This window comes from Callospermophilus lateralis, chromosome 15, assembly GCF_048772815.1.
Source record: "Callospermophilus lateralis isolate mCalLat2 chromosome 15, mCalLat2.hap1, whole genome shotgun sequence".
Classification (NCBI taxonomy): Eukaryota; Metazoa; Chordata; class Mammalia; order Rodentia; family Sciuridae; genus Callospermophilus; species Callospermophilus lateralis.
The window spans coordinates 22,379,748-22,392,877 of NC_135319.1; the positions used below are offsets into that span (position 1 = coordinate 22,379,748).

Below are 13,130 nucleotides of genomic sequence, written 5' to 3' on the forward strand. Positions count from 1 at the left end.
ACTCTAAGCACTTCTTCTATAAAATAATCCACAGAAAGACGCTAAAGTAAATGCATTGTAAATACATAGACCGGTTCTCAGGCAAGAAACCTCAAAAGTTCTCTTCAGCTTTTTTCACTCCTCTCCTCTTATCAGCTTCCAAGAGACCATGTTCTGTATCTCCATCCCATCTAGGTGCTAAGTCCTCATCATTCTTTGCCTGAATTGCTGCCTAAAGCCTCCACACTCTCTCCCTAAATCCAAGTGTCCCAGACACACTCATTCCTCCATAAAACCCTTATCCCCACTTTGGAATAACATTATCTTTTGAAAGTATTCCCAGTTTTCTAATTCATTTTAGATAAGTCAGCAGATGCATAATTTTTTAAACATAGCAAATTCAAGTGCATGTCTATATATATGCCTATGTACATACCAATATCTCTTCTCTTTTTAATACCAGAAATACCAATTACCTCCTCCTCACATTTTTTTAATCTGGTTAAACCTTTATTCTCACCTTTATAGCTGGGCTCAATTTTAATTTTTCATTACAAAATCTTCAGAAACTCTTTAAAAGGCAGTTCATTTCCTCATTTTATTAGATCATAATCATGCTAGGAAAAAGTGGAAGAAAAGATAGTTCCAGCAATAGTCTGGATCTGGAGTGTCCCCCTAGTGGCCCATGTACTAAATGCTTATTCCAAGCCCACACTATTTGCAAGTAATGGAAGGAACCATTTCCTAGTGAAAGGAAGTTAAGTCCCTCAGGGGACTGTCCTTGAATAGGATTTTGGAATCCTGGCCTCTTCCCTCTTACCTTCTGCTTCCAGGAAGCATAAGGTGAAAAGACCCTCTACCATGTACTCCCACTTTAACATACCATGCCACCAAAGGCCCATAGTGCAATGGGGCCAAGTGACCACAGACCAAAACTTCTAAAACTATGACCAAAATAAACCTTTCCTCATTATAAGTTGATCAACCAACATAATTCTCAAAAAAGGAACAGCTTATAGAAAGGAAGACTGTCAAACAAGCAGCTTCATAAAAACATATGCAATTTAAGAGAAATAAATTTGTAAGCCATCAACATAGGTGATCATTAAAGCCACAAGGGTAGATGAGACCACCCAGGAAGAAGAGGACATATGAAAATGCCCAGAGGAACTCTAATAGCACTGACTGGTCATATATAGAAGATAAAACAAGAAGTAACCTAAGAACTGGCTAAGAAGGTAGAAAGAACACTAAGATTACATCATGTCATAGAAGCTTAAGGATGAGAATATTCCAGGAAGCAGAAAAAAGGTCTACAGTCAAATGTGACTGAGTTATTAATTTTTCTGAAAGTACTTTTAACCCTCATAAGGTAACAATGGTGATTTTGTCAAGTTTTCCCCCTCATTTGCGGAAACAGAATAGGTACTATCAGCTTTAAACAAAAGAAAACATATATATATGTATATATATATATATATATATACATATATATGTGTGTGTGTGTGTGTGTATGTTCATACTCATGCACAAAAGTGTATGTTTATAGATATTTAAACACAAGTATTACATCCTTGCAATTTCAAATTACCATATATCTAAAGCTAATTAGCTTCATCAAATTCTGTACTATTAACATATGCCACTTTAGAAATGTAACTAAGAACTATGTATTAAAGAACTAAGTTTTTTTGTTTTTGTCCTTTTTCTTGGTGGGGGGGATTGGGTTATTTCACTTAGCATGATACTCTCCAGCAGAAATGGTTTTAACAACAACAACAACAACAACAAAAAAAAAACAGATGCAATGACAATCACAAGTAAGCGACAGACAAGGCACAACAGGAATTCAGAAGAGACAGAGTGACTTCCAGTTTGAGGGTTATTCTGCCTCATTCTATTAACCATTGTTCTTGATAATATTCCACACTTCCTTGATTTTCCATTAAAAAACTATTTTGTATATATGTATAACACATGCACATATAATATATACATTGCCATATTCAGAATAATGAATCTAGAAGAAAACACAAATTTTAAGCTCTGGCAATAGGATTAAGAGATACCAGATCTTTACACAGTAATTTTCAACAAAGCAAACTTAATGTCATACACACTTTTTTGGGGGTGGTAGTCCCTGTGAAATCTACAAAGACTGACTAAAAATCAGATAAATATTTAAAACTATTCAATGAGAGATAGAAACCTTCTAAAACTGGATTATTTGTAATGGATACAGAATTCACTAACTAAATATCACCAAACTGCACATTTAAAATGAGTCAAATTCATATACCTCATTAAATTTTTTAAAAACCCACAGAAAGTATTAAAGAAGTTAAGTAGGAGCTAGGGTAAGCAGCGAATGAGGTATGACTGCTTAACAGATACAGGGTTTCTGTTTGGAAAATGAAAAAGTTCTGGAAATAGGCAGTAGTGATGGTTGCGTGACACTGTAAATGTACTTAATGTCACTGAATTGTACACTTAAAAATGGATAAAATGCTAAGTTTTATAGTTATATATGTCTTACCATAATTTTTATAAAAGTGAGATTGGCTTTAGAGATGTTAAGTTTGGTACCTGTGAGGCAGTGATAGACGTGTATAGAAGAATGGAGAATGTACTCAACTATGTACAATTTTGAATTTTGGGGTCTAACCTAGTAACTAAAATGTAGTGTTAATAAATACTGACAACTGAATTTAAAAAGAAAAAAAAAAGAACTTTCATAAAAACCCTGAAAATTTCAATTTCATCATTAAAAATTCAAATTCATCATTAGCTGACTATTCATGATTCATCTGGCTGATTTGTGAAGTGCCCTATTATTAAGGAAGCTACCATTCATCTCTTCATTCTGTAGACTTCTCACTATTTCATATTTGCAAAAAAAAGAGAACTTTCTATTCCTGGGTCTGTTTTATATTAATAAATATCACAATAAATCAGAACTTCCAGTCCTCTCTCCTCATGGGTAAGAGGTGATACTCACCCGAATAGTTACAGTGTGATTGGCAGATGGCCTCAAGAGAGGTAGCCGGATTCCACACTGAGGCATCCTTCTCATCTCCTCAATAGGAGTTCCAAGCCACTTCTTATCTGGAGAAAGGTGAGGTGGAATGTATTTAAGGATCTTCCTTTCTGTTTTCTGATGTTTGACTTCACACTGTTCTTTTCTAGGGTCAAGACAAACGTATGCAGCCACAAATTATTTATTGTTCCCCTGAATACAAAAGTACAAAATTTTACCCAGAATGTTATTGTTTAAAGTGCATTAACCTTGCTCTAGCACTTCAGTTTATTTTACACTTACAAGGCAACAGAAAACCTTATAAAGCTTATATTAAAATTCCTTCCTCAGACAGATAAATCATCTTCTAAAAACAGAAATGAGCCATGGTTCATAGTATTAGCCACTTCTCATCTTTACACAGTAATTTTCAACAAAGCGAACTTAATGTCATATGCTAGAAAACTGAGATCATATAAAATCATTGGGCAGATTTTAAAATTCAATATGGAATAGTGACAAAAATATAAGCTTTATAATCAGACATGCATGGAATTAAATCCCACTACCACCACCCAGATTACATGATTTCAGTGACTTTTCTAATGCAAATCAGGCTTCTCATTTATAAAGCGAGTACAATAATTTCTGCCTGTCAGAACATTAGAGAAAGTATAATATATAATGACCTAGAAAAATGGCTAACAGTCACCACTATCAATCTAATATTTTCATGTTCTAATAATTCCCATATATTCCATAAAGAAATTCATGAAAATAAAAATCTGACTGCCAACATTTATTTTATCTTATTTTCTATTTCTTGTCATTTTAAAATTTAGAGTCTAGGATTAAATTTAGCATGAATATTTAATAAGAAACACAACCATTACTTTATTCTACTATAAATCCTGACTTTGTTAAACTCCCTTATGAAATTTTAAAACATATACTATTAGAAAGATGCTCCTTATGGGGAAAAAGAATTACCTTCTATCTTCTGCTTTAGGCATTCTCATAAAATGATCAGTGATTTTAGAATCCTTTTTTCCATGCTGCTTGGAATTTTTGCATTCTACATTAAGGCTAGAAGTATTTCCAGGTGGCCTGGTATTTAAATCACTCATCCCTGTGCGATTCTCTCCTCCTTCAAATTGAAAATGTAATCTAATTTCACCTCCCTTATTAGAGTGCCGTTTCCTAAGTTCACTGTCAGCTTCTCTTGCTTGGAACCTTGAAGGTTTATTTGTTGTTTGGGAGGAACTACCATCTTCTTGTTCATCAAAACCTGGACTTGTCTCTTCATCTGCTTCTGAGTCTTGACAACTATTTTTGGAATTATCTACATCCATCGGTGACTCTGGTTCGCTCTCCTTTTCAAATGGAGAATTTCCTAGGCTACTTTCTTTTCTACTCAACTTGCTGTCATTTTGGGGTCCAGTTCCAACATCTTCAGAGCCGACATCTGACAATGGGCTCTCTGGTACCACATCTATCTCCTCCTGCTGACAACCTGCAGAGTCTTCTACAGGATGGCATGTCTTGCTACACTTCTGGTGGTTTCTGGCATCTCTGGCCTGCTCATCTTCTAAAGTCTGTTTTGCATTTGTAAGCTTTGCAGGTGTCAGAAATTGTTGATTATCTCTATCTTCTTCACTATCTGTGTCACTGTGATGATCAGTTTGGGGTGACTGATTGATATTAGCATTACTATACTGCTCTGGTACCAGAGTCACTGTTGAAGGTTCACTTCCCAAAAGCTGCTCTGTGTGTTTCCCTTCATTTTGCCACTTAACCAGAGTTGCAGTCTGATGTTGGTTCAAATATTGAGTGCTTTTTTCAATGGGTGATTTATCATGACTTAGCTGAGAAACATTTTCTAATTTTTCCACATTATGTTGGTAAAAGTTATCTTTTTGTACAGAACTCATCATGGATTCTATCCTTGTATTGTTATTTTCTTTACTACGCAAACTACAAGAGAACAGAAAGAACTAAATTGAATTTATGATTCAAAAAGTTTCCTAACCAACCACATCACTACAATGTCATATCCTTAAGTATATTTGTGAATACATGAACACACAGCATGTTCTTTCATTATTGTTTGTACATGTGCCTATAATTCCCTTCCCCAGCTGTGTGCTTGACAAACATCTATCCTTTCTTCAAATCATAAACTTCACTCACCTTCTTATGTAGTCGTCCCTCAAGGCTTAAGCATAAAACTGATTCTTTTTTTCTTTCTTCTCTATATTAACCACCACTCATATCTTTTCTTGCTCATACATTTACTGTGGCATTTCTCACATGAGTCAGCATTACGTGTTTTTGTGTAACTACCATTACAAAATAAGTATTTTAAAGGAAGGGACTAAGGGCTGGGGTTGTAGCTCAGTGGTAGAGCACTTGCCTTACATATGTGAAACACTGGGTTCAATTCTCAGCACTGCAAATAAATAAATGAATAAATTAATATCCATCAACAATTTAAAAAAATTTTTTTAATAAATAAATAAATAAAGTAAGGGACTATTCCTTTTTTGGGTTGTATTGTAGGTGAATAAAAAATGAGAAAGCACAGAAATAAGAGAAAATATGAAGCAAGATAAAACCCCACACTATATAATTCATTTCTCCATATAAGCATGTCTCTATACCTTTCTGATTCAGCTGTCTTGATTCCTTTAGTGTCCATCCAACTGGTAATAGTCTTTTGTTTGAAAACTTTAAGAAAGAAAAAAAAAAGTACAAAATTAATGTACAGTCATACCTTCCTTCAAATAGAAAATATATACAGCCTATTATATTTATAAAACATATATTTTTAAAAATATACATATGGCATTTTTTTAGGTTCTATGAGCTAAACAAAGATCTTCTTTCACCCTCAAGTATTAAGAGAGAAGTTATGAACAAACATACTAATATTAACGGCAAAAGATAGAAAGTGACTGGCCCCAAAAAGAGTTGGTATGGCTCAATGTGTAAGAATACAGGCTCTGGAATTAGAAAATCTGGATTCAGATGCTGGTTCTCCCACTGTTTTCCTGTGCGATCTTGTGAGGGACAATTTCTCTTTGTCTCAAATTCCTTAGCTATAAAACTTACTAGCAGTGTTTTTCATGGTGTTAATGTGAGGTTTAAATAAACTAATAATAATCTATGTAAAGCGTATAGGTGCCACTCAGTATATGCCCAGTAAACGTTAGTTCTAAATTATCATTTTTATTATTAATACTTCTTTTGGTACTAGGGATTGAACATAGGAGTGTTTTAACACTGAGCCACATCTTCAGTCGTCTTTATTTTTTATTTGGAGACAGAGACTCACTAAGGTTGCTAAGGCTGGCCTTGAACTTGCAATCCTCCTATCTGTCTCCAAGTAGTTGGAATTATAGGTGTATACCATCATGCCTGGCAATTATCTTTATTATTTAAAATGGTTTTAATTAAGAAGGTATTTCCAGGAAAAAGACTATAGCAAGAAATAGGAGTAAGTGGGATAATTGTTTAGATCTCTGGAAAGAGCTAATACTTAAATTCTGCCTTTAAGAAAAAACATGAATTCACAAAAAGTAAAAAATCATAAGCAAAGGCACCAATGGCAGAAAAAAAAAAGAAAACAACACACAATAGACTCGAAAAGTCAGCTAAGACAGTATCACCGAAGACCATATTCACAAAGAGAAGTATAAGAAAGTGCTAAAAGTCACACTGTGATTACAAAATTCAAATCTAGGAAGCTCACAGCCAGCCTGAAGGACAAATACGCAGGCAAAAAAGGCAGAGCCTACTGACAAAAAACAGTGAGAAAGCTCCTGGTATAGGTTAGTAGTTCTCAAATCAGGAGGCTAGCAATAAATGGATCCAAGGGCCACATCCTACTAAACCTACTGAATCAGAATCTGTATATGAGTATGATGGAGGCATGAGGGGAATCTGTAATTGTTTCAGAAAGTGATTTTGATGACCAACTAGACTGAAGAAATACTGGCCAAGGAGCAAAACAAATCTCAGTAAGAGTGGTAAAATGTAGGAGAATCATTACAGACTTCATAATGTGAGAGAAATTAAATGTGGCACTAAACTCTAAGCTTGAAAGGATTGAAAGATTGTGACAGCATTAAATAGAAATGTGGATTATAAAAGAATTGAGATTGGGGGGAAATATGATTAGGTTAATTCTGCACATACTAAATTTGAGGTACCAAGGAGATAACTTGATAGAAATGACCAGAAGTCAATAGCTATTGATCAGATCAAGTACAAGAGATACAATATAAATCAAAGCAAGTAATATTTTATATAATCATTAGAAATAAGTGTGCTTTCAAAATTTAACATACTATACATGGATTAAATGTATATAACATTTTAGTATAAAAAATAAAACCTGAAGTATTCTCAACCACTTTCTAAACTGCACCTTAAATCAGACTCTTTCTTATTTTCATACATCTTCTCAAACACCATATAATATGAGCAAAACAGATACAGGCTCAAATAACAAATATCACTGTTTATCACTGAGATAATGGCATAAGTTAAATACATTTGAGACTTAGGAAAAAATTCAAATTCAAGTATTCTAATGTCATACAATTTATACCTGCCATGAAAGTATCTGAGTACCATATATTATACCTCCTACAAAATACTAATAGTTCAACTAGTAAAAATCATTATTTTTTAGTTTTATCATAAAAAGTAATTATATGCAGTTAATATTTCTTGTTAAATACCACTACTTCAGTGATTTTATTTTGAATTTCTGCAGCATATTAAGCTTCAGAGAAAAAATTAATTTTAGTAAACAGAGAGTTAAGAGGATGATCCAGCCAGGCCCATTGGTACATGCCTTTTATCCCAGCAACTCAGGAGGCTAAAGCAGGAGGATTGCAAGTTCAAGGCCAGCCTCAGCAACTTAGTGAGATGCTCCCAAAAATAAATAAATAAAAAACAAAAAGGACTGGGATGTAGCTCGGTGGTAGAGCATCCGAGTTCGACCCTCAGTCCAAAAAAAGGAATCGTTTGATTCTGAGACTTTTTCTACAGTTCTATCTTTTCTATTGAATTTCACTTTACAGGTTAAGCATCCCTGATCTGAAAATCCAAAATGCTCTGAAATCTGAAACTTTCTGAGCATCAAGCACTGATTTTAGAGAATCTCAGATTTTGGATTTTGGATTGGGGGTGCTCAATCGCTAACATCTACACAAATATTTTAAAATCTGAAAAACTCAAATCTGAACACTCCTGGTCCCAAGCATTTCAGATAAGGGACACTCAACCTTACCAAACACAGCAAGTACAGTTCAGAAAATCCTCAAATTGCAAACCAGCAATGCACAAAGCATTCATTTTTGAGTCAGGTTAGGATTTAAAACAGTTTTTTTTTCCATAAATGTTACGGTTAAATATAAGGACTCATTGGCTAGGCTCCTCCACTACACATGGAGCTCAGCACTGTACTGATAAGTCCACAGATCCTAAAGACTGCAAACTTTATTTCATGAAAAACCATGAGTTGTATACCAATGAAGTTGAGAAAGAGAGCTAGGGCTCTCTCCTGTAGCCCTAACAAGGAGATGATTCCTGAAGTCTGAGAAAAGGATGAAGAAGGAAAGGCAAGAGATGAGGAATCAATATTTCTTGTTAACATTCCTCAGTCCTTGTTTGGTATCCAGAGAAAGGGCTTCCCTACTTCTCTTTCCAATACCACTACTTTTGGCTCCCAAAGGTTTCTTTTCCAACATATCACAAGATTGTTTCAGAGCTCTCTCTCTCTTACTTCTGAAGTAAACATAAAATGATGATTCCCCAAATTCTGGGAAATTTCTTTCATTTAACTAGAAATAATCACAGCAACAAAAATAAATAAGGAAAAGGTACATAATGTAAAATCAATCCTGGACTGAGACCTTTGTTCAGTCACTAGCATCACCTATGCCAAGTTTTTTTCAGCTTCAAATTGAATTAACAACAACTACTTCCAAGGGTTATGTGAATCATTAAGATTACAAAAATGAGAGAAAATATTAAATGTCCAGCCTCACAACACAGATACGCAAGAAATATATTTATTCTTAACACTTCTATTCAATCTTTTTTTAAACTGAGATCAGTAGTTCTCCAACTTTATTATGAATTTGCACCATTCACATTTACTCTCATCAGTAACAAGTGTATTTCAATGACATTATTCAATAAGCACCTATAGATAGAAGCAAACGGTACAAAATGCACTAAAATTCAGCTGCATTTCAAAGGAACACCCCACTTCCACAAAGTTTCCCATAGCAATGCAAGTACATAAATCACCCCCCCAGAATGTGAACAGCAAGCTAACTTCTCTGCCTAAATATAGATTATCTGATTTCAATCAATATAAGACATATCCAGATAGAAAAATAATACTAAATATTAATTTTTCTACTCCACCTACTCCTTCTAGTATAAATAACTATGTACCAACTTCCTAAAAGAACCCTAAAATCCAAATGACATAAACTTAGAATTTCAACAATCTGTTAATTGGTGTTCTGTATATAGAAAACATCACACATGTGAAGAATTAATGATTCTTCTTCTATAAATCCAAACAATAAAAAATGACTGCCCTGGAGGATCAAAGTCAGCCTCAATAACTAGAGATGCACTAAGCAACTCGGTGAGACCCTGTTTCTAAATAAAATATAACAAAGGGCTGGGGATATGGCTCAGTGGTCAAGTGCCCCTGAGTTCAATCCCTAGTACAAAAAAACAAATAAAAAAATGCATATATGAATGACTGCCCCAACTCCTACCAACAACTAACTCCTCCTTACCATGCAAATAAAGTTGACAGGACCACAAATTACCCAGTCACATAAGTCAAATATATTACCTGTTGTTCACCATCAGTTCTCCCTCCTCCATACCAAGTTCTCTGAAATCTACATGCTAAATTTTAAGTCCATCCCTTCCTTATATTCCTTAAATATATTACTCATCAGATGACTGCTATGTGTCTTCAACAACTTGTCTCCCTATTTACAGTCTTGACTTTCTCTAATCCAGTGTTTTATAAACTACAAAAAAGTAGCATATTTTAATGAAATACAAGAATGCATCATAAATAGAGAGGGTATTATTTTATGAAATATTTTTTTCAGTTATAAATATAGCATATGTACCAGGTTATATGTATATTACTGTGTACCAAATAATTTTCTACTGTGTGGGTTGTAGTAAAAAAAAATCCAAAAGCCATTGTTTATATCACCTTTTCTAAAATATTAACAAAATGTCATTTCTCTGCTTAAAAGCTTATTCACAGACTCCCATTAACCACAGAATCAAGTTTAAATTCCTTAACACAGTACTCAAGTTTCAGTACTCAACAATCTCACCTGACAGTGCTGTTATCCTTTAGTGTGTGCTGTTTCCTTTGCCTACATATTTTCTCTCCCCTTCATTTATATAGATAATCCTGCTCATCCTTCAAGACTTAAATCTGCTCCCCATTGCCTCCAAGTCCTAAGACATCCATCCAAGTGTACAGAAAACTGTCTGACCTTTGCCCAGCCTCTTAAAACTGTTGACGACTGCATTCTTTTTGAAACACTCTCTTCTTTGCATGACACTACACAAGCTTGGTTTTCCTCCTACTTCTGTGACCATTTTTTTTCCAGTCTTCCCTTAAAATGTTGGTGTTCGTAAGTGTTCTGTCCTTATTCACCTTTACATTTTCTATATATTTAAATGATATCTAAACGAGTCACATAAGCTTCCATAGCCCTCTTTATTCCAAGAACTCTCAATTTCTCTACCACACATGTACTACTTCTGAGGAATATAAGTATCCCATTCTCTCCTGAATTCATCTACTTCTCCTTCTTTGCTGCCCATATCCAAGTGTAAGGCTAAAATATCTTCCCCCTAGAACACCTTAACTCTCTGGGCCTCCACTTGTGTTTCCAACTATTTTTTGTTTTCCACATCAACTATAGGGACCGTTCAACAAACAATTCTAATCAAAGTACCTCGACCCAGTGAAAATTCTGTAATAGCTCCTCAATGTCATTAAATTTCAAAATCTTTAGTAGTGTTTACTACATCCCAGTAAAGTATGATCTGATTTTCTCCAACTTGCTGCACCCCTTCTCTCACTACTCTCCCATTAACTCTCCACACTAGTTGCACTCCTGAAACACCTCCTTATTACCGCTTCATCTAGGGAACTGTATACAATTGTTAGTCCTCAAAGTAAGCATAGTGTCTTCCGGAGGACTGTTTTTGAGCCCATAAACTAGGTTAAGTACACCTGCCTTCTATCAAAACAATCTGTCCCTCACATATCAAAACATTCACTACCTTTTGTTATATGTAATATCTTGTCTACTATCTATCTCTCCTGACAGATTTTAGGGATGAAAGCAGAGAACAAGTTCCTTGTGTTCAACACTATGCCAGAGACAAGCACAACAGTAGCTAGGACTAGGGACTGGGGTTATAGCTCAGTGGTAGAGAGCTTACTTAGCATGCATGTTAGGCACTAGGTTTGATCCTCAGCATCACATAAAAATAAATTTAAAAAATGAAGATACTGTGTCCATCAACAACTAAAAAAAATATTTTTAAAAAAGTAACTGAAATTTAAAAAATTCAGTAGATGCTAAATTCTTATTCAAGGATTTTAAACTATTGAGTAAAAATTACATTTTTACATTATAAGCTTTTTTTTTATTTTTAGCAATTACAGACATCTGAAAAGATGTGGCTGCATATAAGGACCAAGTGAAAAAACAAGTTAAAGCCAGTAATAATTCATTTAGCTAATAAATCATAATGCCATAGAAACAACTATAAAATTAAGCTGTTTATTCTTGAGTTTTTTCCTCTCCTTGAAGAGAAGCAAAAAAACAGAAAATTAACTTTACAAAATAAATATTACAGCTTTTTGCATTTACAGAATTAGTTGCTGTTTAAAATAAATATAACTATCAGGGCCATATCAAAGTGTGTAATTGACTTACTTTCTTTACATTTGTTGTGTTATTAACTTTTGAATTATACTTGCCTTTCTAAACCCATACATTCCAACAAGATACTCTGTCGCCAATTAAAATTCTGCATTGTTTAATACATTTTTGGTAGCAAATGAGAGCAACTCAATTTGGACTTGCTAAGAAAATTGGAAAGTTAATTATGAATATATAAGTACATAAATAAAGCTGAGCCACAGGATCAACTAGAAAAAAAAAAAAAAAGGTAACTGAGACTAAAAAATCTGGACCCTGGGTCCCACAATCCGAAGGAGAGAAGTTGCAACAGCTTTTTTTTTTTTTTTTCCATCTACAGGCTGAAGCGTCCTACTGCTACACAACTAGATGCCAATAAAGGCAATTTCTCCATCAAATCTGAGAAAAGAAAACAGGGGGTCTCCGGCCATTTTCCGCCCTGTAACTGTCCATCAAGATTTCTCACAACATCAAGCGGATCCGGGAAAAATGCGGCCCCCGCCTACTCCACTGGTGGCATTGGTAGTTGAGCAAGCGAAGCTCGGAGTGATGCATATAAGACCAGGTTAGAGTGACAGGAGCCCCAGGTCCTCGGACTCAAAACAGAGAAGGTTTGGACCGAGGCGAAGGACAAAAGATTTTTATTTCCCCACGTACCAAGCGAGGTGGTGCCGCCTCTGTGCGGTCCCGCCCGCCCAGGGACGCAGCCTGGAGAGGACGGTGGGACCCTTAACTGTACAGGAGCGTCCTTGGGGTCGAGGACGCGCCTTTGCCTGCCGGGGAAGCTCCGGGAATCCAAGGCAGCCGGTGGAGAAGTTGTAGCGGCGCCCCAGCGGGGTCGCTTGGTGCAGGGCTCACAGCCGGGGCCCGCACTCATGCTTGGGACCCACAGCGCACAGTCCCCGGGCCGGCCCGGGAGGAGACCTCATTCACTAACCCTGAGAGGGACGGACTGCGCCTCCTTCTCGGCGCCTCCCCGCACCATTCCCTCTCTGCCGCTGCCTGCTTCTGCAGTTGCTGGTTCGCCGGTGTTAGAGTCAAGCCCTATTGCAGAAGCTTGCCTTCCTTCTTTCCGCAGGTATCTCAGCCTCAGATCGCGCTGCTTGGATTCCGACTTCGTTCACTTTCCC

General features: G+C 35.7%; 1 protein-coding gene across 2 annotated transcripts in view; it reads right to left on the bottom strand.

Annotated features, from left to right (window-relative positions):
* Positions 1 to 13,125, bottom strand: part of Parg (poly(ADP-ribose) glycohydrolase) — a 123,633-nt gene extending 110,508 nt beyond the window's left edge. Inside the window, exons 1-4 of one of the 2 annotated variants that reach the window (XM_076834510.1) lie at positions 12,938 to 13,125; positions 5,656 to 5,722; positions 3,986 to 4,969; positions 2,978 to 3,161 (exon numbers count right to left, since the gene is read on the bottom strand). In XM_076834510.1, coding sequence (XP_076690625.1) covers positions 2,978 to 3,161; positions 3,986 to 4,969; positions 5,656 to 5,693 — 1,206 coding nt within the window. In that variant the 5' untranslated portion in view covers positions 5,694 to 5,722; positions 12,938 to 13,125. Of the gene's footprint in view, positions 1 to 2,977; positions 3,162 to 3,985; positions 4,970 to 5,655; positions 5,723 to 12,657 lie in introns of both variants that reach the window. The other variant, XM_076834509.1, reaches the window with a different exon arrangement.
* Positions 13,126 to 13,130: the final 5 nt, after the last annotated feature.